This window comes from Conger conger, chromosome 6 (genome assembly GCF_963514075.1).
Source record: "Conger conger chromosome 6, fConCon1.1, whole genome shotgun sequence".
Lineage (NCBI taxonomy): Eukaryota > Metazoa > Chordata > Actinopteri > Anguilliformes > Congridae > Conger > Conger conger.
Genome location: NC_083765.1, coordinates 59,595,113 through 59,622,684, shown reverse-complemented (window position 1 = coordinate 59,622,684; position 27,572 = coordinate 59,595,113). Strand labels below are relative to the sequence as shown.

The window sequence follows — 27,572 nt, the reverse complement described above, 5'->3', positions numbered from 1 at the left end:
TATAAGGTCTCATTATTATTTCTTCAATAATAATTATACATTTTATTTAGCACTGTTTCAAGTGTCACTGTTTCAAGTGCTAAAGACGCTTTACAACAAAAAGAAGGTCTGAAATCAAAACTGAAATATAAGACAGAATAAAGCATAGAAAACAATAGTGCGTAGCAAGAAAATCATGCAAGCATGGGGAGAGCAAAAATGAGGACAACGAGAGGACAATAGAACTAAGTAACTGACAATATGGGTAATATGTTGATTGCTATTTTGAGCAAGTGAGTTTTGATCACTTTTTTGAAATTGGGGAGTGTGATATTTTGGGGCAGAGAGTTTCAGAGAGATGGGCCTGCAATGGAGAAAGCTGGTGCTTCCCCCATCAAGTTTGGCGCTTGGCCAATAAACACAGATATTCACCTTTTGGAATGGGCTTGAACCCGGCTTTATTCTGTCTTCAGTTCTACACATTCTGCTCAGATGAGGTTATATCCACACACACATACACACGCACTAATGAACAGGGGGATCCCACATAGTCCTACAGTAGAGCTCTAAGATACAGACTGCGCATCTGAGGACCTAATCCTCGGGAACATGCACCAAATGAAGCTCCGCCCCACCCCCAAAGGAAGCAAGTCTGGGAATTCTGGGCATGCAGCCAGTACACACACACACACATGCACACACTTGTCTGCACGCACACACATAGGCAAACATGCACAGATACGCTCTCGCAAGGAGCAGTGGAAAATGATCTTGGCACTTTCTGATGATTATGTCATACTGGATTTGACTAGAGATTATAGGGCAGATAGAGTGCATAATCTAGTTCTCCAAAACCATATTAAATGTATTATTTTACAGAAAGGGCCTTGGAAAACATTAAACATATACTGGCTCCCTCTGATTGCACTAAACAATGGCTTCAGGCTATATTCATGTGAATTTACTCTCCACATTACCACAGGATGGCTTTGTATTAACTTGATGTTTGATATTGTGTATGTGTGAGTGTCTGTATGTGTGTGTGTGTGTGTGTGTGTGTATGTGTGTGTATCTGTGAGTGTCTGTGTTTGTATGTGTGTATGTGTGTGTGTATGTGTGAGTGTCTGTATGTGTGTGCATGTGTGAGTGTCTGTGTGTGTGTGTGTGTGTGTGTGTGTGTGTGTGTGTGTGGGTGCATGTGTGTATATATGTGAGCATGGAATTTGTGTGCGTGTGACCATCTGGGTATGTGTACACACACATTAGGCGTGTCTACTTTGGAAAGGACAGACCTGACCTAAAGGACATTACCATTCAGGACATAGCAGGAGCTTGGCATTGTCACTGTGAATTCCCAGAATCCTCTCTTTTAATGGCTGTGCCATAAATATCCCTAGACTGTCAGAATAAATGGTCCCTCAAAGGGGTGTCGGTTTCTCTCCCACTGTCTCTCTCTTAAATTTTGTCACTTTAACATGCAGAGATCAAACTACAAACTTCCCATTCACAGACCAGATAATGAGCACCCTCCGCCCTCAGCCTTCAACCCATGAAGGGGCTCTGGAGAGACAGGGAATACCAATAAGTCCTAGGCCAATCCTGCAAATACAGTACCAAGGCCCAGACTGGCCATGTTTGTACCGTAAATAATAGTGTAAAGAGGTAAACACATGCTACTGTGGACAGATATAACCTTATGTGCTAATTCTGACATTAGCCCCATAAGTTTAATATATATTATCACCTGAAAAAATAACCCCGCAAATGAATAGACAAGATAACGTCCATTACTGAGCAGATGGTTTCTGCATTACTTGATCAACCCAGGAGAGCAGGTTTGGTTATACCCTGGAAATTCAATTAGAATAGCTCTGCAATGCCCTGTCAAGAAGTGGCTCAGGCAAGCTGAACCATATTTAACTTGTCTTTGTTTTCTATTTCATAGGGCACATTCACCAACAAGAGCTGGCATGCACATATGTGTCCCTTCATTTGAAGTTAACTTGTAGTTTTTGAGGTGTGCACACAGAAATTATTTTTTCTCTCCTGAAACAATATCACCCTGTACCTTACTTGTATTTCACAAATGAAGTCAAACAGAGCTCTAGTTGTTTAGGACTTAAGAGAATTGTGCTGCTGCTGGAAGGGGTTCAGATCAGCCAGTAGGGGGCAGTCTTCCCTGTGGACCATGTAGACTCATGACTGAGTACAGTCCATTCATGGCTACACTGTAGTATAGGTCAGATTTCTGACACAAATGTAAAAGCAGCCAGTTATTACCATTATGAGCCCTGCTTCATTGGAAATGCTAGAATGTTCTTTGAAGAGAGATCTTTAGTGTTTCCTCCCTGTTGGAGACTGTTAGTTTTAATTAATTCTGAGATTTATTTAACTGTTAACAGAGAGGGGAAAGAGTTTCCAATTATGTCTCGGTCTCTGTCCTGTTGTGTTTTTACAAGCAGAAGTGACAGTGTATGACAGCTTTTGCCGTGACACTTTGCTACAGTTATAATGTCCTTCACAGTGACAGTTACAAGCTAGTTCAGTCCTCTCATCTGTCTTGAAGCTGATCTCCATTCTCCAAGGCCTGTTTATTGAGCTGTAAGCCTGTTCCCATGGGAACAATGACTAGATTTGGCTTCATTGTTGCTTTGCTGCTTTTTATCATGCCAAATATATAAATGATGTATTGTAAAATATATTTTATACTATGCACCAAAAGAAAAAAACTGCCTGAAACAAAAACAAATAATACATTAATTCAGTTAAATTTTATCTTACGAAGCTTCCATTCATTTGACAGAAATAATTCACTACAGTTTTGGCTAGACTAGTAGTCGCAGTGGCAGTAATAATTCTGATAGTTATACCTGCAGACTGAACAGGCTAAAACCGGTTTGCTATGGGCTGCAGTCTGTAGACATAAAAGCCCAGTAGGCAAGGGATTTACACTGGGCTAGTAATCAGTTTCTCGTCAGAAGTACTCTTCTATGCCTCCAGGATCCCTGCTTGCATTAAAACCTGGCTTTCATTAAGGTTAAAGCCAGCCCTCCACTTTTTTACAAGTCCCTGTAACATTTTATCGATCCAATCACACCAGCACAAACTGATGAAAAGGCAAGTCGCTAACAAGGACCCCCAGTTGCAGGCTTTTACTTGTTTTTTGTCTAAATAACATAAAAAGCAAGTAGACGCCCCTCCTCCCGCCAAATACACACACACAGACAAACACACACTCCCAGACACACATTCACAAACACACACACACACACAATCGTACATACACACACAAACACGCGCACACTCACACACACACACACACACACACTCACACTCACACACACACTCACACTCACACACACACACACACACACACACTCACACACACACACACACACTCACACTCACACACACACACACACACACACACACACACACACACACACACACTTTGGCTCATTAGCAGGGGAAGGAGCTCATTTGAGGAGTCAGGCTCTCTCCTGCGCTCAGGTTTACAGTGGCTCCACGGCGAGCCTCTTTGTGTCGGCCTCGTAAAAGCGTCCCGTTCCCGCGGCGCGCGCAACACCTGCCGCCTAATTGCGCCGCCGCCCGTCTTCCCGAGCCACGCAAGCTTCATTAAAACGCGCCGCGGCTGCTGTAAACCTCTCGGGGGGGCTCGCCGGGCGAGCCTGGGGGCCGCTGCCGCCCCGGAGACGCCTCCCCAAACGTGATTGCGCTCACTGGGAAGTCGCGCGCTCTCGCTTTCCGCTCATACCGTTTGGGCGACGGGAGGCTCCTGGCAGAGCAGAGGCTCCTGGGAAACGGAGATGTGAAACCGGTTCTCATGAATGCGGGCAGGGTGGGCCCTTCCTTCAGTGAGCAATGGCTGTCCGCCTAAGTGTCCAGCAGCCACGACCATCACTTGTATTTATTGGATAATAATAATAATATAATGAGCTATTTAGTTGATGCTTTCAGTCAAAGCAATTCATAGTTGATTAGATGAAGCAGGGGACTATCCCCCCTGGAGGAATGTGGGCCTTGCTCAAGGGCCCAACAGCTGTGCAGATCTCATCATGGTTATCAGCGGTGCTTGAACCACCAACCTTTCAGATCCCAGTCATGTACCTTAGCCACTAGGCTACAGGCTGCCCCAAACACAACTTTCTGCAATGAGAATGGTACAAAAATGGAGTTAACGTTTTCATTTATTTGTGTTCTTCTTTCCAGAGTCAGAAGGGATGTGGTCTTTCAGCCAAGACCTGACCGCCATCTTGGTGAAGCAGGAACCCAACCTGCTGGTGGAGTCAGCACCCTCCCCTGCCCCCCAGCCTCTCAACCTGGCCCCTCCACCACGCCGGCGTTCACCAGAAAATCTGGTAAAAATCTGAAACTTTACATTACATTGCAGTATAGGCATCTGGCATCCGCTCTTATCCAGTACAACAAAGTGCATACCCATAACCAGGGACAAGTTCAGTTTCAAGTGCTAGGAATGACCACAAAATTAAGGACTTGGGCCTTGTAGATTAATCTGATGACAAAGGATTGTATCTATTAAACTGTTTTTAGGAAACACAGTGCAAAGAATAATAAAGTATACACTCATGTAGGAACAACAATGAACACTTTACACTTACACTTTTGCCAAATGAAAGTAGAACAAAAAACAACAGCTGACATAGTCGTTTAGAGACTACAGGGAGGTAGGGATGGGTGGGGAGATGTGCAGCATGAAAAGAAGCGTCTTCAGCCTGTGCTTGAAGGTGGAACAAACTGCTTTTGGTCAGCATGCCAGCTGAAACCATGTAATTTTTTTGCTGACTGCTTTGCCTGTCCCTAATTAGCCAGTGTCAGCCTTGATGTGCCATTTTGTTCTCTTCAGCCCTATAATAACTTGCACTCATTGGATCAATTCTTCAGCCACATTGGAGTGATTGAAAGATCTGAAAGACAGAGAATGCGCACAAAATATGAAAGGAGCAGGCCTTTAACTCATAATACAGTAAGGAATTCAAATAATCAATATCTCATAAAGCTTGAAAGCCCAACATTCTTTTGAACCACTTATTTACAGTGGAAAAACAGCACAAACAGGAACTTTGCCAATACATTGTCTATAAGATTAGACTAGAGTATAGATTGGATGTCTGTACCTTTTAACTCTGAAGGTGCCCATATTCGTGCCAAAAAGTTGTTTTTCTCAGTTCACAAAAGTGAATTGAGGTGCAAGAGAGCACATACAATCAGGATGTTCAGGTAAATGGATGGAGTTACAAACCCAGGAACTGACTCCTCTGGGAGATTCTCCTGCCCTAACAGGCCCTCCCTGTTGCCCCGAGAGGAAAGTTGGGTGGTTAAAATAACTCAATCTGGAGGAGCTGTCTTTGAATTTTGGTATTAAGAGATCTGAAATGGAACAAAACCTTGCAGACACTGCAGTCCTGGAGGACCGGAGCATTTTTATTCAGTTGAACTGTGGTCGTTTTGTGACTCAATACATGCAGGATGAATTCCACTTCCCAGCTGAAGCGATCAAGTCTGTGGTCTGTGTATTCCTTTGTTCATTTTAAACTGCCATTAGTTTCTTGTTGATGTTGTAAATAAGCAGCACCCCAACTGGCTTTGAGTACAGGTGTGAAAGTTCAATTTCACTGCACTGTAGGTATCTGGGAACAAAGCTACAGTAGCCATAATCAATCTTGCTGAGGTGCGAAATGGTCAGGGGACCCACCACAGCAGGCTTGGGCAGTAATTTCACAACTGGCTTATTTTAATGTTTGTTGGACCTGAGACCTGGACCAGTTAGAGTGCACTGCCTGTAGAATTTGGCAGCTCGCATTCACGAATCTGCTGCCAAAATTATGACCGGACTCTCTCAGCTTTTTGGTCGTAGATTTCCTCTATAGTTGCTTTCCTATGTCATTCGTCTCGAAATGTTTCCGACATCCAGAATATCGACAGATAGCTTTGGAGAACGGGGACTGAAATAAACAAAAGTGATTTACAGAAGTGAAAATGGAAAAGTGTTGTTTTTATATCTACACTGGGAGCAGTCGTCAATATATAAATAGATATGAAATACTGACTTGATATGTTGTAAAGATAAAGTAAAAGAACACCCATAGGAACCAGGTGAAAGCTTAGTCCAGTAGACAAATTTGTCTTGAGGTATTTGTGGACATGTGAATTTATGGGGTCCATTTTGTGCCAAGAAAATCCATTAGTTTAACTATCATTGGGTGTATGCATGCAAGAGAAAAAACGACAAGTCTATTGTAGGGGACTAAACTGTGGCTGGCTGATAGCACCGTTTGTGGTCTGTTTGTTTGGCCCTCCTCCAAAATACATGTGGGGAGATGGATAGCATCTAGCAAGTGGTAAATGTAAATAGTTTAGAACGGCCCTCAGCTGTATTTACTGTCTGAGTCACTTGGTATGGTCCATCTTTTAAACAAACTGGCCCTCCCCCCCCACTCGCCTCGCCCCCCCAGAGAGCAGACAGATGGAATGCTCTAGAGAAGCCTTTCCCTCATCACATCTGGATCTGTTGCTTCCTGCAGACAGTGAGGGTCACCATCATTTATTAGAGCCTACTACGCTTCCAAACTCAACGGGTCCAAAGGTCACCCGTAGTGTAAGCGTGCACAGAAAAAAATGAAATCTGAAAATATTTTGTATTCAGGCTATAAATCTTTACGTTTTTATGATAAAGTAAATTCCCTTAGCAAGTACTGTCTTCGTAAGATGGCTTAGCTTGTTATAACAAAATCTGTTTTGTTTTAAGACATCTTATCAAGTACAATTCTCATCCCATTGGCAGATAATTTTGTTTGATTCAAGCTTCAAGGTTTGTTCTTTTTCAAAATGTAGTTATTTATTTCTTTTTTTTTATGGATTTTTTGCAGTATGGCATACTTTGACTCTGAAGCCATTGTGTTGTGTTTTTTAGGCTTCTAAAGACCTGAACCTGGTTCCTTCCATAAAAGCCGAGCCCAGCGATGTCAACCAGTTCCTCAATGTCCCGTCAGGTGAGAACAAAAGCTTGCCCTAATCTTTATTTTTCATCTACTGAAATACAAAAGCCATCCATCACTGTAATAGCTCCGAAATCAATTCTTCATTGGCTGATAAAAGAACATTGCCACAATTAACTTTTTCATCACTATTTTCATTTAGAGAAGTAACTGTTATCATACTGTATCGTAAAAGTTTGTATCATAAATCGCGTTGGCGATACTTCATAAAAAATGGAATTGGTGATACTTATCATAACAAAGGTCCGTGATTTGTCAGCTGAAACTCTTTTTTTTTAGTTCTGCTCTCCATTTGAGGTGCATTGATGCTGGACATGATCTGAAGGAATAATGGGAAATTCTATAAGATGAAAAGGAGCCTGTAGTGGTTTTTCCATAAGCTCAGTACCAGTGAAAATTGGCACACCATCGATGTTTGGTTTTGAAATGAGGGGTTATACAGCAGCTTGTCAACAGCTGATATTCTGTGGAACTGGGATTATGGATGAGTGGCAAACGGAATAAAGGTTTTCCTTCATATGCGCACAATTGCCCTTTAACAAAATGGTGCCCACTTAGCATCATCACTCCGGTGTTCCGTGCTCAGCTGACCCGGAGCAGCCTTGCAGTGCAGACAGACAGTGTGAAGTGCATTGAGGACACTGCTGGCTTTAACTCCTCCGTTACTTTGACATAACACTCCATCGCTACTGTTGACTTTACTGCCTCCTGCTTCCCCGGGCCTCACCGTTCACACTTCACCTCCTGCAGCAGAAACACGGACCGCTGCACAGCCCCAAACTCTCTAATTACACTGCATTGTGCCCGAGGAAAGCCACTTCTGAGGCAGTCTCTGTTGGTTTTAGTCTGTTCGTTTTAGCTTCGGCGATGGCAATCATAAAAGCAAGCTCTTTTTATTCACGTGGACTTGTTCCAACAGGACAAATGTGGCATGCAGCAAAAAAAAGTGGAGCAAAAAAATGCTCTTTTCTATTTTAATTTTAAATGTGGTTATTAATGGTTGACTTCTTCTACAAAGTGCACATAAATTGAAGCCCTGTAACACACCCGTTTTATTTTGAAACGGCAAGATCATTCATTCATTCAGACCAAGCTTGTCACTCAGAGAGAGGGAGAGAGGGAGAGAGAGAGAGAGGGAGAGAGCTGTTGTAGCTTTTGAGTTTTTGTTTCTTTGTACAAAACAGACTTTGAGTTCTATGTTGAATTCAGAAAGAAAGCAGAAATGAGTGAATTATCTATATGTAACATTTTTGTGCTTGCTTGTCATGTATTAGGTGCATGACTCAGCTTGCCCAAGAAGGCCCCTCTGCTCATGATGCAAACATGACGCAAAAACCTTTTTTCATTCACTTGTGCTACTTTGTGTTTCCTATTTTAAACCCTAGCCACAGCCACAATGAGCGGCCAGACTTATTCCGTGACTGATTTCCATTTCATTTTCAGAGGATAAAGGCACATTGATATGCATGGCAGGGAGCGTATTACTGGTTTATTAATAAAGTGCAAGTTTCTGCTGCCATCATCACCCGCTAGTATCCGGTTGAAACTAGTATCCATCTCACACAGCATTCTCATATTTAACAGTGTGGAAATGTCTAGGTGTCATTCTGGGAAAGTTGTGCGTTAGCCTGTTTTTTTTCTAAAACTATACTATAATCTGGATACTGACTTTTTTTTGTGCGGCAGTAGCTGGTAATTTCATGCTGCTGGAGTCCTGGTCCTCCAGTCTATTAGAGGGGTGATGAAGGAGGGGGAACTGACCCAAAACACCTGTGTGAACACTCCCAGACGATAAAAGCGGGGCAGTAAAGGCAGAAATTTTACGGGATCGGGGGCACAGTGCGTGACTTGCTGCACCACGTGCGGCTCTCCCCCCTGGGGGTCCCCTCAAATCTGAAATCCCAATTCACAATTTAATAACCGCCCCATGTAAGAGTGTTCGAGTCCAGCTTTGGAGAAGGCTGTGTTGTGATGAGAACAGTGGAACTTTTACCTTGTGCTGTGTTCAGAAAAGGTGCATCAGCCTTCTAATCCATACAAATTGAAAAGCATCCATACTCAAATCAAGCAAGAGTTAACTACTTATTTTATTATATTTGTATTCCACGGTTTGGCTCATGCTGCCCTCGACACCCTTCCTGTATTTTGTTTTGATAAGAGAAATCTCAGTTTCACTGCAACCCCCTTCAGCCACCCTCCTTTCTGACACTGGCATGGATAGCAAGAGGTTTACCAGAACTGGTTGAGCGTATTCTGGAGATATGCCAGGGTAAACGTGTGATCTATTCCAACACTTCTCAGAATTGGTTTATCATTTGGGGGATCTGGGAGGTGTTCTGCCTCTCACGGAACCCTCTCGAAGGCTTCCAACCCACTGAATTTTGGTAAAGGCCCTGCTGCTGACAGGTGGATTGAGTTGAGCACTAAGAACAATAACTACTTTGGCCACCGTGCCGTCAGTTAGCCACTACCCAAGTCCCATTGTTTGACCTGGCTCAGGGAGGGAGAGCAAATTGCTATTCTAATTATGAATGTGTTGGCAAGCAGATTGTTTTATGAGGACTGGATTCACACCACCAGGCTAACTCTATTTCCCGTTATTTGAAACAATAAAGTGGACTTAACTTGCCGCTGGCAGGTGGAAGCAAGCTGATTTTAATCTGTCTCAAGTTTTGGTTGAGTGTGGGGGGGGGCGGCAAATAGTAAAGGCCCATTCACACCAAGAACTGTAACTATAACTATAACAATAACGATGTGAGCATCCACACAGATGAACAATAACAATCTGTAAATAGCCTCTCAGTTATGTAATCTGCCATTTTGAACGTGACACCCTGTACATTTGGTTGGATTTTGATTGGCTGTCACTGTCATAGCGTTCATGCAGCTGGAAAACAAATCGCTCTGAAAGTGAACCCAACAATATGGTTTGTCACTGTCACTGTCCCTGCCGCTATAGTTTTGGTGTGCACTCCACTATCCACCTGAGTTAGAATGATTTTTAAAACATGGTTATAGTTATAGATATCGTTCTTGGTGTCTTTGAGTATTGCTGCATATGAGGTACGTTTTCACAGTTTTGACCCCCTTCCAATCCCCCCAGAGGAGCAGCTGCAGCTCCCTCCCACCCCCCCCAGCAGCCACGGGAGTGACAGCGATGGGTCCCAAAGCCCCCACTCCCTGCCCCCGTCCAGTCCCGCCCGCCTGCAGCCCCGAACCTCCACCGCCATCTCCTCCTCGCCCCTCCTCACCGCTCCCCATGTAAGTGCAGCTCTCCGGACCTTTGGTCTTTTGTCTGTGTCCCCTCGGGCTACCAATGTCCTCCTCCTGCAAGCCTGGGAGGGACTGCAGGCTTCTGCCCACACCCAGTGTCCTCATTACCCAATATCTTTATGACCCGATGGCTTTATTACATAATATTGGGGTCATTTGTAAGATAGGACATCAATCATTTGGATGAATTACCCCCCAGGTACAGTTGCTCTGGTATAAGATGTTACCTTGATGCATATAACCTGCAAGATTCCTATCCTCCAGGGGTTGTCCATCCTTCAAAAAATTCAAAATTTAAGCTTCCTGTGTGTGTGTGTTTGTATATATGGGGTTCCCTATGTGTGTGTGAGCGTGTGTATGTGCATGCGTGAGTGTGTGCATGGGGGGGGGGGGGTTTCCCCACATATGTGTTTGTATATGGGCTTCTCTGTGTGTTCTCTGTGCTGACTCAGCCCTTGTCAGACCTACACTATGTGTGTGCTGGTGATTCTGGTCTGCGGGTGTTTTTTACTGACACTGAACCCAGGGCCTACCTCTTCAGCCAAACCTCCCACACAGCACTGCACTGCCCGCCGGCCTGTCTGGAATGACTGGCGGTGCTCCCCTAGCCCATAACAGAAACTGTGGCCTTAGCACCTCGTAAGCCAGACACCCTCTGCACCAGTGCCTCAGAGAAGATCCGAGAGAGACCGTCATGACGTACTGCTTCAAACACACTCGTAGTCCGTGGCCGGCCTGCACTTTTTTTCCACCATATTTTAAACCTGGAAGCCTTGAAACAGCTGCTTCTCTGTGTGTATTTGATCAAGAGGTATTCTGTGTCTGTGTCCGCAGCCTTTTGAACAGCCCAGATCCAGCCTGAAAGAAATTAGCTAATGGTGTATCTCATCTTTTTAGCTTCTCTTCTTTGAGGTGGTTTATGGGGGGTGAGGTGCCTGCTATGAGATCAAAGCTGTTATATAAATGAAATACATTATTGTTATTGATATTCATGGTCCTCCAGGGTAGGAACTGCCATCCCCTCCTTAAACTCTCCCACATTCTCAGAAATACAGTAAAGTGACAGTGGAGGGTCACATTTCTACCCTGAAAGTACAGTAATGTTTTCTTTGGGTATAAAGGAGTACATTTTCCAAGAAAAAAAAGAACACCTTCCCAGTGACAAGCATTTGTGCCTTTTTAGTCACTCTGCCCTTGCACTCTCCCCTCCTTGCCCAGTGAGAACTTCTCCCAGAGCACAGCTATCTTGCAGAGGTAGTCCACTGATGCGGTGTCTGCTCCCTGTCCCCACAGAAGCTCCAGGGCACCTCGGGCCCCCTGATGCTGACTGAGGAGGAGAAGCGCACCCTCATCGCAGAGGGCTACCCCGTGCCCAACAAGCTGCCTCTCACCAAGACGGAAGAGAAGGCGCTCAAGAGAGTCCGCCGCAAGATAAAGAACAAGGTGGCCTCTCCCTTACAACGGCAGTCTTCGGATGTACACCTCGATCTAATGGTGTAACAGCACTGTTGTACTTTGTGCTGATGATTTATGTGCGTCCTGTTCTTGAATCCTATTCAGATCTCAGCCCAGGAGAGCCGTAGGAAGAAGAAGGAGTACGTGGAATGCCTGGAGAAAAAGTGAGAAAAACTAGCCTTTATTGCTGCAGTACTGTTACTCACCAAATGGTATTTATTGTGAACCACATGTGCCAGATAGAGTCAATCACTGCAAAAAAGCCTCAGTGTGGTCAGTTGGTCCATATTCGTTCAAGTACAAACATTTTTGTCTCATGAAAACAGTATGAAAATCCAGCAGAGGTCTTGATCTGCCCAGATGGCTACGTCTACCATAGCTTTTTCCCTAAATGACTACAAAATGACATTGCCCATGTGGCCAGCATGTGACGGCTGATGTTGACTCATCCCATGCAGGGTCGAGTCCTACACGTCTGAGAACAATGAGCTTTGGAAGAAGGTGGAGACCCTGGAGAGTGCCAACAGGTGAGGCATCGCTGGGATGTGGGGTGTGGGATGTGGTCCGTGCTTAGTCCTGCCAGGGATGTAACCAGGACCAAAATAATGCAGAGGTCAAGAGACTTGACTAGAGTGGGGTGATGTGGGGTGGGAATGGGGGTAGGACGAGGTACTGTATACACCTTTTTAGCTTTCATTTATTAGAATGATGACAAATTGTTGGTTGTAAATGTTGTTCATATGTCTCAAGATTAGGCTTACATTTGAGAAAATATTAGACCATTCATTCCTCTCCTGAGTCAATTAAAACGGATGGTCTCACTAAATAATGAAATTAAATATAGGCTTCGGAAATGGACAAAAAATACAGAGGACACGACCTCAGTCTCCTCAATGGTGCTACAAGCCCTGAATCCTACTAAAGTCTCAGTGATTTGCTGATTAGGTGGGGACTTCATTTTTATTGGCAGAATTCAGGGGTAGGTGGAGCATACTTCTTGCACTGGATGCTCAAAATTCTGGTATGCATTTAATTCTTTCCTTGTGGTATTAATCCCACTCGCTTGAAAACAATGTTTGAATTTCAGAAAAAAGTTATTTGGAAATAGTTCTTTGTAACAGTATATTAATGACTATACTTACTAATCCTCAGATAATTACTTTTGTGTGCATGTCTTCTTTAATATTCACAGCAAATCCTCTTCCTTAAGGAAAGTAAAGGAGCAATTAAGATACTGTTACAAATAATTATTTCCACCTGTGTGAACTTTCAGTTGCACTTTGTGTCTATAACCTAGTTTCTCTGCCTACAGCCCTCCAAAAAAAAGTTAATCCACTGCTGCTAAAATCGGCACTTCCACTAATATGGATGCAGAGAGTGCACATTCTTGCACCATCAGGGAAAAGTTGTTCATTACAATATGATGAAACAGATGAAAGTGCTCAGTGAAATATCCGCCATCACTGCACTGGGGCACTTTTCTGTTGTTGTTTTCACATTTTACGCAATGTGAGCAATGAAAAAAGTGTCCTTCAGAGACTGGCATGCTTGCTTTCTGCAGTGTGGGGCCAACACCCATTAGCTGTCTTTTCAAACGACTCTAGAGCAATAAAAAAGGCAGTTATCAGGCGTTTTCATGAGGTGTTTTATACAGCTTTTCTCACAGTAACACAATAAAACAGATTCAGAGGCTTGTCTCTGCTGCACTGTTTATTTGTGCTAAGCGTACTGTGTGCGAATCCTGGTTCTTCCACACCTCCCCTTTCTTCCATCCTGGTTTTCAAATCTACAATGGCTATGGTCCTAACAATCAAAATAAACCGTAGTCACCTTTGAGCCGACGTAGATGAGCCAAACAAGGTCCAGGTGGAGGTATTTCTGGTCCAGGTAGTGGTAATGGTACTACAACCCAGCTAAATTGATAGAGTTGAAATATAATATAATATTTAACTGTTTAAAGGTCATTCATTTTGCCGAATATCACCATGACTCAACCGCTACTTAACTGTGTCTGTGTGGAAGGTGAATACGACCACATGGAGGTGTGGGGTAATGTGGTATAATCTTTTGCTTGCAACTGAGATGCTTACAGGCTGAAATGCCCTTAGTTCCATCCCTTCTTACCACAAAATGCAGCACGTTTAGCTCCACAATAATAATGAATTTAAAGTGAGCTTAAAGGAACAGTTCACCCAAAAATAAAATTAAGTCTCAATTCCACTGACCTAGAGTGCTATCTATCCAGACAGGTTTGATAAAATGTTATGAGTTTTATAGATATCCACTGCAGCAACAGACCTCAGGGGCAGTGCCAACATTGTTTTAAAACATTATCTTAACATTGTATTAGCAATGTTTTAACAATGCTGACACTGCGCTCCAGAATAAAGGTGTGCTTTGGTTCAGAAAGTAGTTTTCAATGAAACTGTGTACTACAAGGTCTGTGTCATTATATTTCGAAAGAGACATGACTGATGATTCTTTCCATGTAAATTTAAGCACCACAAACATTGGCCCAATTGGGGTCAATTTTATCAGGGTAGTCAGCAGTGGGTAGGAAACTCTACCAAATGTCTGCCAAACTACCTGGATGCATAGATAGCACTCCAGGTAAGTAGAAATATACCTTTAAATCAGCTCAATCATGGAAATAATAAATAATGATCCCAAAAGTAGATTATATTGCTCAATGTCTGTTCCGCTAATCTGTTTTTTTTTTTTTTTGCTGTTTTCTTATTTTTTTAAATATCAGTAATACAGTGAAACATAATACAGAGTTTATTCTAGCGATTGACCCTGGAGAAAAAAAAAATTCAGCTGGGTCACCTTTGACCTTGTTAAGTACTGCATCCGGAAGCAAGTCCTGGCACCAGCCGGTGTACTTCAAGATACAATCATGACCATGTAAAAGTGCACTATAACTGAACTGGAGCTAATATATGCAAACTGTAAATTAATGCCACAAACATGTCAGTTACTTGCAGGGCTGCGTTGATTTGATTCACCTATTGAACACTACTACTACTGTTGCTGCTGCTACTACTACGACTAGGCCTACTACTACTATTATATTCTCTATGCTACACTTCGAAGTGAATCAAGCTGCGCCATAAATTGTAAGAAAGACTGACATGGAAAAATAATTCAGCACTTTTTTTTACTCGCATGTGCTATCAGTTCTTGTGCTGGTATCTAAAAACACATACCATGGCCTCAATGCTGAGACACATTCTCTTGGTACCACTTGTAAATGATGAAACATCTGATATGAATCACCATGTGTGAGGGCTTGACTTTCAGGTGTGATGCTCCCCCAGGTAGCGGCAAAGTTGGAACCCACATCTGAGGCCCCATGTGATTTCAAAGCTCAACGCTTATAATGCATTTAAGGCTTGCAGCTCTCCTGCTTTATTGAAATCTGCCATGAGGCCAAGGGTCTGCCCTTGCTTGCAGATATATAGTACTGAGGAGAGAATGGCATACAAATGCTCTCCAGGTCATCCTTATAACCGTATCACTGTGAACCCAAGATGATCAACACTAGCTTAAACCTCATGTCATAAAATTGCTTCTGTAATCTGGTCGTGCTGTAATGGGGTCTCTGTAAATTCATCTGAACATAAGGAAAACGTTATGTGTCAACAGAATTACTCCACGAGTTGGAGTTCGCTCATGTGGGACTGTGGGCGACTTGAAAAGCAAAAAGATGTCTGTTGATACAGAAATTCTCAGACACTGCACTACTGGGAACGCACTCGTTTTAGCCATGTGCAGTTCAGAAACCGTTGAAGAATTTAGACTGGCAAATGGATTTGTTTATAAATGAAATTTGATCCTTTATATTTTCCGTACGTGAGACAGAGGTATGACTATACAGTAAAAGCCATTTAAATCCTCGTCAGGCACTGTCTCCTGCTGTGTTTTCATGGTAGGACTTTAAATGGACGGAGGAATATTACTATGTTGTGTTATCACTTTAAATAGAAGTTATACCTTAATAAAAGGGCAAGGCAGTTCAACATGGAAACCTGTAATTAACAGTAGGTATTAGCATCGCCTGTATTGACACAGAGGAATAAAGAATTGTGGCACCCCTTAATTATAACGAAAGAGAAAAGAAAAGTTTAAATCCAGCATATTGTGCTGAAAAGGTAGAAAGCCTGCAAATGAAAACCACCAATGATGAAAATCAAACTGACTCAGCTTCTTTAAACACTTCAAACGAAACCCACACGAGCTAAATAGGCGACATGTAGGTTTCAATTTCAAATCAATCAGTGACAGAGAAAAACAGGCGTCGTTGCCGTCAGGTTCTTGGTGCATGAAGAAGAACAGCGAGTTTATTCCAAGACAGGGCGATTATGTAGTCCATCTTTTGTTTCGGTGATGAGCAGTGTTTCAATACTTTATCTCGTCTTCAGGACATGTTAAAAGTTCAAATAGCCGCGATGCGATATTTCTCTTACACTAATGGTGAGGACGAGGCATTTCAGTTGTAGTCATATTAGGCCGTTTTAATGGTCATTCCGTAAATCCGTTTTGGTGGCAAAGGAATATCGATGCGATTAACAGAGAGCGACCTTGAAATTACCAGACCACAGTGATTCAATTAAACTCAAGTACACTGACGCAATATGGAATTAGTCATATTGGACCATTCCTCTTCCAGGAACTTCCATGAGAAGTGTGCTCTAGATTTAAGCGTGGACGGCGTGTCCTTGATCCCCTAGCGGACTACGGCACTGCTTCTTTCAGTTCCAGGCTAGTTTCAAGGTCTGTTATAGCCAGTCCTCTTTCAAAACTTTGTTCTACCGTATTTGCCAACAGAAGGACTACGGTTGATTCATTGTTTTTTTTTTTATATATATGAAACGGGTTAGTTAATGCTCCTGAATCCCATCAGCAAAATGAATAGGTCAAATATTATTTTCTAGACGTAGTAGTGCAGCATTGTAATAATCGTAAAACGAGTAGGCCTATAATAGGCAATTTCGACGTTTTTATTGTTTTGTTGTTTTATTATTTATTTGTATAATTGTACACTGCAATACACGTAAACAATTTTTTTTGTTTGTTTTAGATAAACGCAATGCACATAGGCATACTATTCGAAGTTAATGTACATTTTCCTTATAGTTCTTTTATATGCTTCTCGTATTTAAAAGATGACTATTGTAGTATCATGTTAGAAATACGTGTGAAAAATTTACTTCACTGGTGTTTTTGTGATATAATTTATTAGGCTATACATTGTGGGGATCACCCAAGCATCAGTGGTGATTTGGCGCCCTCTTTTGTTAGAAAGAGGCGGTATCGTGGGGTAGTGTGGGATTGCTTTCATGGACCGGCAACACGCATACTTCTTTTTGAAACGAAACAAAACGTGACACACAATTATTCATTTTATGACTACTATAGAGAGTATATATATATATACTCACGTCGGTCATTGGTATAAGGTACTAAAAGAGCGCAATGCATCACATCCAAAGTGTTTAAGGTCAACTTGTCTAAAAACTGATTTAACGAAAGTTACCGAAAGTGTTGTAGAACAATAGCAAGAGAGTTATTGACCAAAGCCTTGACCTTATGTGGGTTAAGTACAGTGCACTATGTTGCTGTGTGGGTATCTTGTGGGCGTAGGCACTGGCAGAGGTTAGCAAAATCTATATATATTCACATGAGCTTGTACTTTGTGGTTGTATAAAAGCATAGAGAAAAAAATATGCACGACTTGCATAAGATTTATCTATTTTCAGCATACATCCTTGAATTATTTGTCTCTAGATGATATTTTCATCCCAGAACTAAAGCACAGCTTCTGTAAATTACAGAACTGAGAGAAGATATTTGGTGTTACAACCAGATGTGCTATCATTGTTTTCAGCTGTTCTGGTCATTTAATCGAATTCATATCTGCATCTGACCCACAGAAATATGCTGGTGGAGTTTTTTTTAAACAATTTTAAGAGATCAGATCATAGTGATGTGTCATTGAGATGACAGCTGCTAAATGGTATTTAGCAAATGTTGAAGCATAGTCCTATATCACCATGCATGATAACCTGTGCAGAGAGAGCCCTGTATTATGTATGTCAGTGCTACTCAACTCCACGTCCTGCTGGCTGCAGTGTCTGCAGGTATTCGCACCGAATATTTCATTAATTAGCTTATTATCTGAACCAAGCAGGTAAAATAATGAGTGAAATCAGGTGGTGTAGCGCACAGCAGAAGTAAATACCTGCAGACACTGCAGGAGCTGAGTTGTGCTGCAGTAAGATGTCCAGTGGTAATTCAGATATAGTCCGATTGGGACCATATGTACTGTGGCAGAGTTTATTTAACACCAGTACACTGTGTATCTGTACTTGCTCTGTGTGCACTGTGTGCTTGTGTATGATCAAGGCCACACTTGTGGCTGACTTCCAGCTCAGATATTTTTCTTCATTTATTGAATTCAGCCTTTGGTCTCCCCTGTAGACTTGACTTGGTAATTAATTATGCATTAAATCATTAACAGCCCTGGGGTGATTTACAATCTGTTCTGTACCAGTGGCTATTAGCAGTGGAATCAAAGGGAAAGTCTCCGTAATTACGTCAGATTCAATTGGGTTGTGTTGATATTTTTCCTCAATGACCATTGAGGAAAAAAAAGCAAGAATGATACAACGGAATCAAGCACTTCAACAGAATCATAAACATATTGCGTAAATATACATGAATACTGTTATTTGTTGAGAAAAGTTTGAGCAAAGACACGCCGTTATAACTGCTCAACAATACCTTGAACAAACAGTAGAACAGTTTGTGACAAATGGGTATCAGCATTCCAAAGAGCTTAAATCTATAATTCTATGTGTGGAATTCGGCATTCCGAGGAATGTTAAATGAGAATGTTTAGTGTCATAGACAGGCCAATTTTGGCTCATGTTTACACCATTCATGATTCTCAAAGGAGGGGAAAGATGGAGGTGTTACAACAGGAGTTCTCCTCCCCCACAGAAACCTGGTGCCCAGTGATAATCCGCAGGAACTTTGCACGGGAAGAGTTATGGCATTTCACTTAAACTCTCAACGTCACAAAAAGCAGCAATGCACTGACTGCACACAGACTGACTGACTGACTACACATAGACTGACTGTCTCTCAGAGACCAGCATTAATCCGTCTCTCCTCTATTCTCCCTCAAAGACTAGCATTCATCCATCTCTCCTCTATTCTTCCCCAGAGACAAGTATTCACCCATCTCTCCTCTCTTCTACCAGGTCTCTGCTGCAGCAGCTTCACAAACTCCAGGCTCTGGTTGCTGGGAAAGTTCCCCGTTCCTGCAAGATGGCCTCCACTCAAACAGGGGCCTGCCTGATGGTAAATCACATCAACTCTTCCATTTAAAGCAATCCCCACATTTATGAACCTACCATAAGACCTGTGCTGCTGTTATGTTGTCTTTCACTTGAGGCTTATTTTTTACTGAAAAATACCTTTATTCTTCATTTATTTCCCTTGTGCTTTTACCATCTTCTTTATTAAGTTACTGTGGCCATACACTTAATACAGATGCACATTAATGTAATTTGATTACTCAAATTGCATTCAGAATCTACACCCAGTGAGCAATTTATTAGGTAGACCTGTATACCAGCTTGTTCATTCAAATATTTAATCAGCCAATCATATGGCAGCAACAAAATTCATAAAAGCATGCAGACGTGGTCAAAAGGTTCAGCTGTTGTTCAGACCAAATGTAAGAATGGGGAAGAAATGTCATCGAAGTGACTTTGACTGTGGAACGATTGTTGGTGGTGGGTGGGTGGTTTGAGTATCTCAGAAAGTGCTGATCTCACGCGCAGCTAGAGTTTTCAGGGAATGGTGGGGAAAACAAAAAACATCCAGTGAGCAGCAGTTTTGAGGCTAAAAATGTGTTGTTAATGAGGGAGAATTCTTCATAGGAGAAGGGCCAGACTGGTTGAAGCTGACAGGAAGATTACAGTAACGCAAATAACCACACAATACAACAGTGGTATGCAGAAGAGCATGTCTGAACATAGGCTACAGCAGCTAATCTAAGTCTAATCAATACCTAATGAAGTGCTCACTGAGTGTATGTGAGAATTTATCTTGCTCATCCCCTTACCCTCTCTACCTTACATAGTCTATATTACAAATGTTCTCCACGAGTAGACCCTTTTATTTATGACATTTATTTCTTAGTAAATCTAATCTACGAATGTATCTAGTGAGTATTGATATAACAGCAGTGCTCCACATGGGATTTGAACCTCAGTTTGAATAGCTGCAGCCGGCAACCTTAATATCGTAACCGTATTCGACCAAATTGAGATTACGGATGTGCCGCTTCAGTGGGCAGGTGCCCTGATAGGTGGACGTCCGTGATGCACCTGTCTGGCTCATGCCACAGCAGCTGGAATGAACTCCTGAATAAAACCAAACCTGCAATGAATAATTTAACAAATAATAATTTGTTATTTAGCAGATGCTTTTATCCAAAGTGACTTACAGTCGATTAGATTAAGCCGGGGACAATCCCCCCTGGAGCAATGCGGGGAAAAGGGCCTTTCTCTAGAGCCCAACAGCTTTTTCAGATCTTATCGTGGGTACACCGGGGCTTGAACCACCAACCGTCCCAGTCATGTACCATAGCCGTAGGCGACAGGCCGCCCCACTAGTGGGGCGCTAGAGCATAGCACCAGACGGAATGGCACAGCTCACGGTGTTTTGGTTTCCTCCACCAGGTGGTGGCGCTGTGCTTTGTCCTGGTGCTGGGCTCCTTCGTGCCCTGCCTGCCCGAGTTCTCCTCCCCGTCCCACACCGTGCGGTCGTCGCCCCTCCCCTCGGCCGACGTCTACACCGCTAGTCAGAGTACGTTCACCCCCAACGGATCTCACTCGCCCGTAGTGCAGTTTGTGCTGGCTGTGATGTACTTTTCATTTCATGGAGCTGAATATGGACAGAAGCCGTGCAGGGTCATTTTGCCCGCTCTGCTGCGACCGCAGCGAGAGACCTGGCATTCGTAGTGAACGGGGCATTCATTTACGACTTTCCTGTTTGTGTAGCAAAGCACCAATCTAGGACCACAAAGCAAACTAAACTTTAATTCCGACAACTTTTTTTAGTAACAAAAATACTGATCCAGATTGTTTGGGAGGGTTTCAACTTTCATTAATCACAAAATACATTTTAAAAATCAGATTCAATTCAGTTATTTCAGAAAACTATACGGTAACTAATAGACCTGCCTACCTGTAGTGAGGATAGGTTTCTGTGGAGCACAGCTAGTGGAGAGTAATTTCAGGGTCATGAAAGTGTCACATAGGGAGATAATGGAGTAATGGAATCTCATGTGTTACTCTTATAGTCATTTTCAGAGACGTAATTATCTGTGAGTGCTGCATTGGAAGTCATTTCTCTGAAACACTCTATTTTGAAAATTCATAAATCATCTAAATTGCATTATTGCTTTTATTCCAAGAGAATAGGTTTCAAACTTTTATTGAATTTTATTTTCGGAAAACGCACCGCAGTCAGTGAATTATGGCTTTTTAATGATATCCCATTCTTTGATTTGGGAAGACGCCTTTTCAATAAAGGTCATATATCAGCATTGTGGCTTAGCCAAGTTGTAAAAAGCGTGTCCGCTTTATTCAGTTTCCACTCATACTGTGCCGTGATGAAGTATGTGCCCCCTACCTGATTTCCTCTATAATTGCATATTTTTTCAGATCTTCCGACAGAATGTAATATTACACAAATTGAACCGAAGTAACCACAAAACACAACATCATATCACCTGTGTGAAAAAGTAATCGCCCCCCTAAAGTTAATATCTATACATTACCTTTATAGCAATAATAACTGCAACCAAACAGATTTAACAGGGCTGTCTGCAATTAGGCTTGGCTGTGTTCAGCTGAATCTAATTATCAATTACATTTGGTTAATGTTTGATTGAGTAACTAAGGGGGGAGTTAATTTGCGAGTGATATGGGTGTTTGATTTCTTATTTTTGTTTTACTTAAATTAATCATTTTCAAAATATGCTTACTAATTGTCTAACACTACATTCAGTGTGACAAAGAAATATGCTATAATAGGAGGAAACAGGAAAGGGGCAAATACCTTTTCAATGCACTATAGCCTTAAATATAGCCAGGTATCTTTGATATCTTTAAACCTTTCAACTTTACTTTGCAGTAGTTTGAATAAAGACTCTATTTGAGCACCAATGTGCGGATATACTGTAGTGCAGCTGTGTTTAATTCTACTAATTCTAGTTAACGCCAGTGGTTTTTTTCTCTGGGCAAAGCTGCTGTCCACTAAAATAAACCCCACCATGGTGTTCTCTCAGCAAAGCCATGCTTGTGGGGAGTTAAGAGATCGCAGAGCTGAACACAATGATCCCGGCCGCGTTCTCTGATTGGCTGACGTGTGCCTGGTTTCCAAGGAAACCTGATATGGCAGAACAAAGCTGAGTCACTTATATCAATTGCCCCACAGAAGTGCAGGAAGTGGTGATGCAGAGTCGCGTATCTCCATGTCAGGTGGAGAACGTGTTCCTTGGACGAGGGCCTGCTATGACAGCAGTGTGATAGAGGATTCCTTTCAGAAATATAAATCAAATGGCATTTCTAAACATTCGTGAGCATGTCAAAGCAGTAGAATTATTACATTACTGGTTATTGAAGTTATTAAGATCAAAGCAATACAATGTGTGCCCATATGGTCATCCAGTCTGCTTTGGTGAAAGTGTCACAGTGAAGTCTTTTTGTGTTCTTCAAGAGCCTGCTTGTGATTTAGTATGAGTGAAGAATACTTTCTTCAGAGCAAAGACAGATGAGTGAGAAGCACTGGAGATGCGAGATGAGAGTTATTTGATATTTCAGTTTTAGTGTATGTTTTGATTGGCCCAGACAGTTTTTATTTTCCTATATATGCTCTGGAGGCAACTGTACATTTCTTATTTTTTCTACTATTATTGCCCCTACACCAGCCAGTGTAAAGCCTAGAGGTCATAAGAAACTTTTGTAAATGTCTAAAATATCTTAAAACATCACACACAAAAAACTGTCTGGGCAAATCAAACAAAAGCCTGAAATAATAAATAATTCTATGTTTTTATGTAATAATAAAAATAAATCTGAAAAAAATTACAATTTAGACCGAAATAATATTTTAAAAACCAATAAAGTTAACTATCAGAAGATCAATGTGTCTTGTAGTTCAGAGTCGAGTGAACCTCGAAACTGAGCAGCGCCTAACTCCCCCTGCTGGTGTGTGTGTGTCGCTGCAGTCCGCTCCCGCAGCCTCCTCTTCTATGACGAGGGCTCCTTGCTGGACGACGGCTATGGCGGCTTCCTAAAGGTGGAGGAGGCCAACGGCTGGGAGGGGGGGCCGCGCGACTTCGTCGAGGGGGGGGCGGCCAAGGACGCGCAGGAGGAACACGAGACCAGCAAGTACCTGAGCAAGGCCCACGCGGACGGACTGGACTTCAACAGGACCGGCGCCGAGTTCCTCCACGAAAAAGAGCAGTATCACAAAAGGTGAGGCCGGGAGAGGGAGGTAAAGAGACATTTAGCTCAAGGACAGTCACGGGTGTATGAAAGATGAATAAAACAGAACTACCTTTTCAAAGGTAGCTCAGTGGTCATGAGAGGAGCATGTGACAGCATCATCTGTGTTAACTGCAAATTAAACACTACAAGTGATGAATAATCACACCAATATTGAAATATAAATCCACACAGTTGCTGCCTTTTTCAAAATGCCTGTGATGGTCAATAAACCATGGATACTGTAGTCTGTTGTTTGGTGATGTCTTTAGAGTAGCTGTTTATCCAAAACAAGGCAGGCTGGACATTCAATTCCATTTTTTTAGAGGACTGTCAAAGACACTTTACTGAGTAACAGAAGGGCAAAAAGGAAAAGGGCAGTGCCACAAAATAGCAAATACAAAACAAAACAAAAAAACTCCCCAGTGGGGAGAAAAACCCTCAAACAGTGGTGAGAAAAAACTCCCCAAAGGGAACAAATCTCGTGAGGACCCTGGCTATAGGGGGGAGCCCATCCAACCACTGGCCGGCAAGGTGTGAAAGTATGATGGATAAAACAGAAATGTACAGTAATAAGAAATCTATTACAACAATTCAAATAGGCTGACCCAGTTACATTTAAAGCAGAAAAGTAGAAAGTCCAAATGAGGAAAAGTATAGGGAGCAGTTTTAAGGGGCAGGGTGATGCAAGTCCTGCCAACCATCTCCATGATGAAGTCCTCCATTAGTCAGTTATGGAATTATGTGCTGTCGGCTGCCAGCTCTCGCCTTGTTGTGTAGCCCTCTGGTGCGGTGAGTGTACAGTTCAGCTGCTGGATTGCACAGTGAGTGGGAAGCAGAGTTTGGTGGCTTGCTCGTTGAAGGACATAGCATATGTGTCCTAGAGCGTACCTTCACAAATCGACAGAGGACGTTGCGGTCATAGAGAAGGCCTACAGCTACAACTGGACTGTCAGAAGGAGGATTTAGAAAACAAATGGGGTATAAAAATGTTGATAATGCATTATTTTACACCTGTCAATTACCTAGTACTTACCGGGTAAATACCAGGTACTTATTAGGTAACTATTTAGATTTTAGAGCGAAGTGCTGTGAAATGGACTGTCAAATGTATTTACATATGGTACTGACTGACTTTCTTTGTAGTATTTACCACTGAAATCATAGTTACTTAATGATTGCACAAATAGCTGTGTACTGTGCTGAAAAGCAGCTCAAGCTAGGTTGAAACAGCTGGTAGCTGGTCGACCAGTTTAGACCAGCTCCCAGTTCAACATGGTTTAGCTGGTTGACCAGTTCAGACCAGCTCTTAGCTCGACATGGCTTAGCTGATTGACTAGGTCAGACCAGCTCCCAGCTTTACATGGTTTGACCAGCTCAAGGTACGTTTTGTTACAGCTCGTAGCCAGTTAACCAGCTCTGACAAGCTACCAGCATTAGCTTATACCCAGCTAGACCAGCTAGGTGATTAATGGGCTGTAAAATAAAGTGTTACCAAAATGTTTGCTAAATGGCCATTTTAAATGCTAAATTGCGGTTTCTCTCCTCCCGCCCGCAGAGAGGCGAATCCTGACGGCGGTGCGGAGTACTTCTAACCGCTCCAGCGGGAGCTGCCGAGCTAGCGCAGCGTTCCTCGGACTCCTGATCCCAGTGGAGGCCTCCCGCGCCAGTACCATGGTGCCCCCTCCCAGTGCCCCTCTGGCCCTTCCCCCGCACCTCTCTCCCACACCCAGCCCAGAGATACACACCACGGGAGAGAGGGAGGGGGAGGAGAGGTGTGCCAGCCCAGCCTCAACCCCCCTAATCCCCCCCCCGAAAAACACACAGTAGAACTCCCAGCAATTATGCTTTTGTATTCCTAATTTTCTCTCTGTTTCTGTAAAATGAAAGGAAAGCCAGAGCGGATGGTAGCTGATTTTTTTTGGGTCGCATGGGAACCTCTGTATTAATAGCTGTTCTGGCCCACTCTTTGTGTGGGCAATTGTGGGTGCAGCTTTTTCGTGCTGAAGAGGTGCTTGACAGAGACGGCTGCAATGTGATCTGAGAACTGCCAATGTACAATACTCCCGCACAAACAGGAGGACAAGGGCACATTGGATGAAGAATAAAGAAATGTCTTATTTTTTAGTGCAGTGGGCCTAAGAAAATACATTAGGTTGTTTTGGATTTTTTACTCGATGAATTGTCACTATTCCTCCCGTCTGTCTCTCAAAATGAATCATGGTTTGTTACATAAAGTTGAAAGATTTAGACAACCAAAAAACAAAAAGGCAAAAAAATAGCTTTTGTTTGATTGTGTGCATGTTCTCAGGTGTAATGATTGTTTTGATCAAACCTCATCCAAAATATCACAGTGTTCTCTTTCACATCTCTAGGTCTGTGTTTAACTTTATATTTACTCCTGTCAGACCCACATGATTTTGTTTGTGCAAGCATTGCACTTTTTCCAGTAAAAAAGAATCATGGATTGGTAAAGCAAAGTGCCTTCAAGCTCCTGTTCAGTACAGTACCTCTTACTTCCTCTTTTAAAGTTGCCTTCTTCAATGATGTTTTAAAATCTAAAATATCCCAACACAAGTATTTTAAATAATTTTTAAACACATGTAAACTGCAATTTCAACAACAGAAATGTATTTGTTGTCCAAGAAATGAAGAAGGAACCTCCTTTTTCTTTTGTAAATAATAATGACGATGTAATGTTTACATGATCTTTTTTTCGTAACTGTTAAACAGTTTGCCAACATATTTTTATTTCTGTATTAAGAAAGTTTTGTATATAGAGGAGTTTAAATAGTTGCATGTAAATACACATAGAACCAAATTTAAGATTTGAATACCACATTATAAATATATCTTTACAAAAATAACTGGAAACATTTAATTGTCCACTTACGTGTCCATTATACAAGTCAAGCCAATACAACCTTTTGTACATATCCTATTTTTCTATAGATTTTAGAAAATGCTGATATAAGTGGTGAAACGCAAAACAAATTGAATAGTAGTGTTGATTCCATTTCTATATTGATATTAAGAATATATTAATGATAATTACTCATTATAAAACAAATCATTACCATCCAGGTCAACCGTTATTTTTGTATAGTTCTGTGTATTATTGGTATAAAAATAATTTTCAGTGCACAGGGTAATATCACTATGCAAAACAGTACCAAATACTAAATTAGTTTGTTACAGTAGCTGCTGAGTCTATTAAGAAAATTATGTTAGCTAGCTGCTTGTAACTTGCGTAGCCCATTGGACCAATGGCCACTCTATTAGTTTTGTGTCCATTTCTGAAAACCTGTGTACATTTAAAATGAGGACCATTACACAGTTAAATGTAAGCTTGATTACCTCATGTAAGCAATCAAGCTTACATATAATGACAACCACATCTTGGGTAGAATAATAACCACACATGTACAAAAACAATTATTTGCTTTTGGAAAAAACCCAAACCAGACATTTTGACATTGAATATTAGCTTGGAAGCCAAAAGTGTCTTGATGTAACATGGCCTGTCGTAGCTTATTTATTTGGTATTCCTGAACAAAAACAATATGAAGGAATCATGCTGGTTTTAGAGTGTGTCCCCATTTATTTATTTTATTTTCTCTGGCGAAATGCAAACATTACATGCCGTTTCTGATTATACAAATACACAACTAATTTGAAATGTTTAAAAGAGAGAAAATGTGGGTCTGTATGAATGGAATCACACCTGTTCCAGGCGGGCAGATCTCGGCTCACCCTGTTTGATGGCTAAACTATAATACGAAATAATACTGCAGGCTGACTAATGGAAAAAAGGCAACAGGAGGAGGCAGAAACGGTGTCTCGTTTTGTTTTAAGTGCCTATAGGATGTTTGTGTGAAGTGTCTCTTGTATACAGTAGCAGGTAATTGGATTCTGTAGTGTCTATTACACTGCACCTCCTGTTCTGGACTTCAACCTTTTCATGTGCACGACTTTTGAACTTTGTGACCTTCTTCATGTAGTGTTGGAAAAGGAACTGAACCGAGAATAAATTGAACGTATCTTCAGCCACCACCAACCAGAAGTGCTTGTAAACCTGTGACCAAAATGCTAATGATATTATTAGGGATTAAAAGGCAATTTAAATAAATCATAGATAGTTGAAGAGGCTGTCAGCCCAGCAGTTCAGTACTGTTGTAAATATACATAATTGTAGGGGTGGGGGGGGAGTATGTAGGCACATAATATTAAAACAAAACAAACAAACTAGCTTCAAATAGTC

General features: G+C 42.0%; 1 protein-coding gene across 1 annotated transcript in view; it reads left to right on the top strand.

The window, feature by feature from the left end:
* Positions 1 to 25,240, top strand: part of creb3l1 (cAMP responsive element binding protein 3-like 1) — a 40,811-nt gene extending 15,571 nt beyond the window's left edge. Inside the window, exons 3-12 of the mRNA XM_061246069.1 lie at positions 4,210 to 4,358; positions 6,932 to 7,010; positions 10,120 to 10,277; positions 11,583 to 11,732; positions 11,850 to 11,908; positions 12,203 to 12,271; positions 19,010 to 19,109; positions 20,498 to 20,624; positions 23,053 to 23,302; positions 24,870 to 25,240. Of these exons, the coding sequence (XP_061102053.1) occupies positions 4,210 to 4,358; positions 6,932 to 7,010; positions 10,120 to 10,277; positions 11,583 to 11,732; positions 11,850 to 11,908; positions 12,203 to 12,271; positions 19,010 to 19,109; positions 20,498 to 20,624; positions 23,053 to 23,302; positions 24,870 to 24,906 (1,178 nt within the window). The 3' untranslated portion in view covers positions 24,907 to 25,240. The remainder of the gene's footprint in view (positions 1 to 4,209; positions 4,359 to 6,931; positions 7,011 to 10,119; positions 10,278 to 11,582; positions 11,733 to 11,849; positions 11,909 to 12,202; positions 12,272 to 19,009; positions 19,110 to 20,497; positions 20,625 to 23,052; positions 23,303 to 24,869) is intronic.
* The last annotated feature ends 2,332 nt before the right edge of the window (positions 25,241 to 27,572 follow it).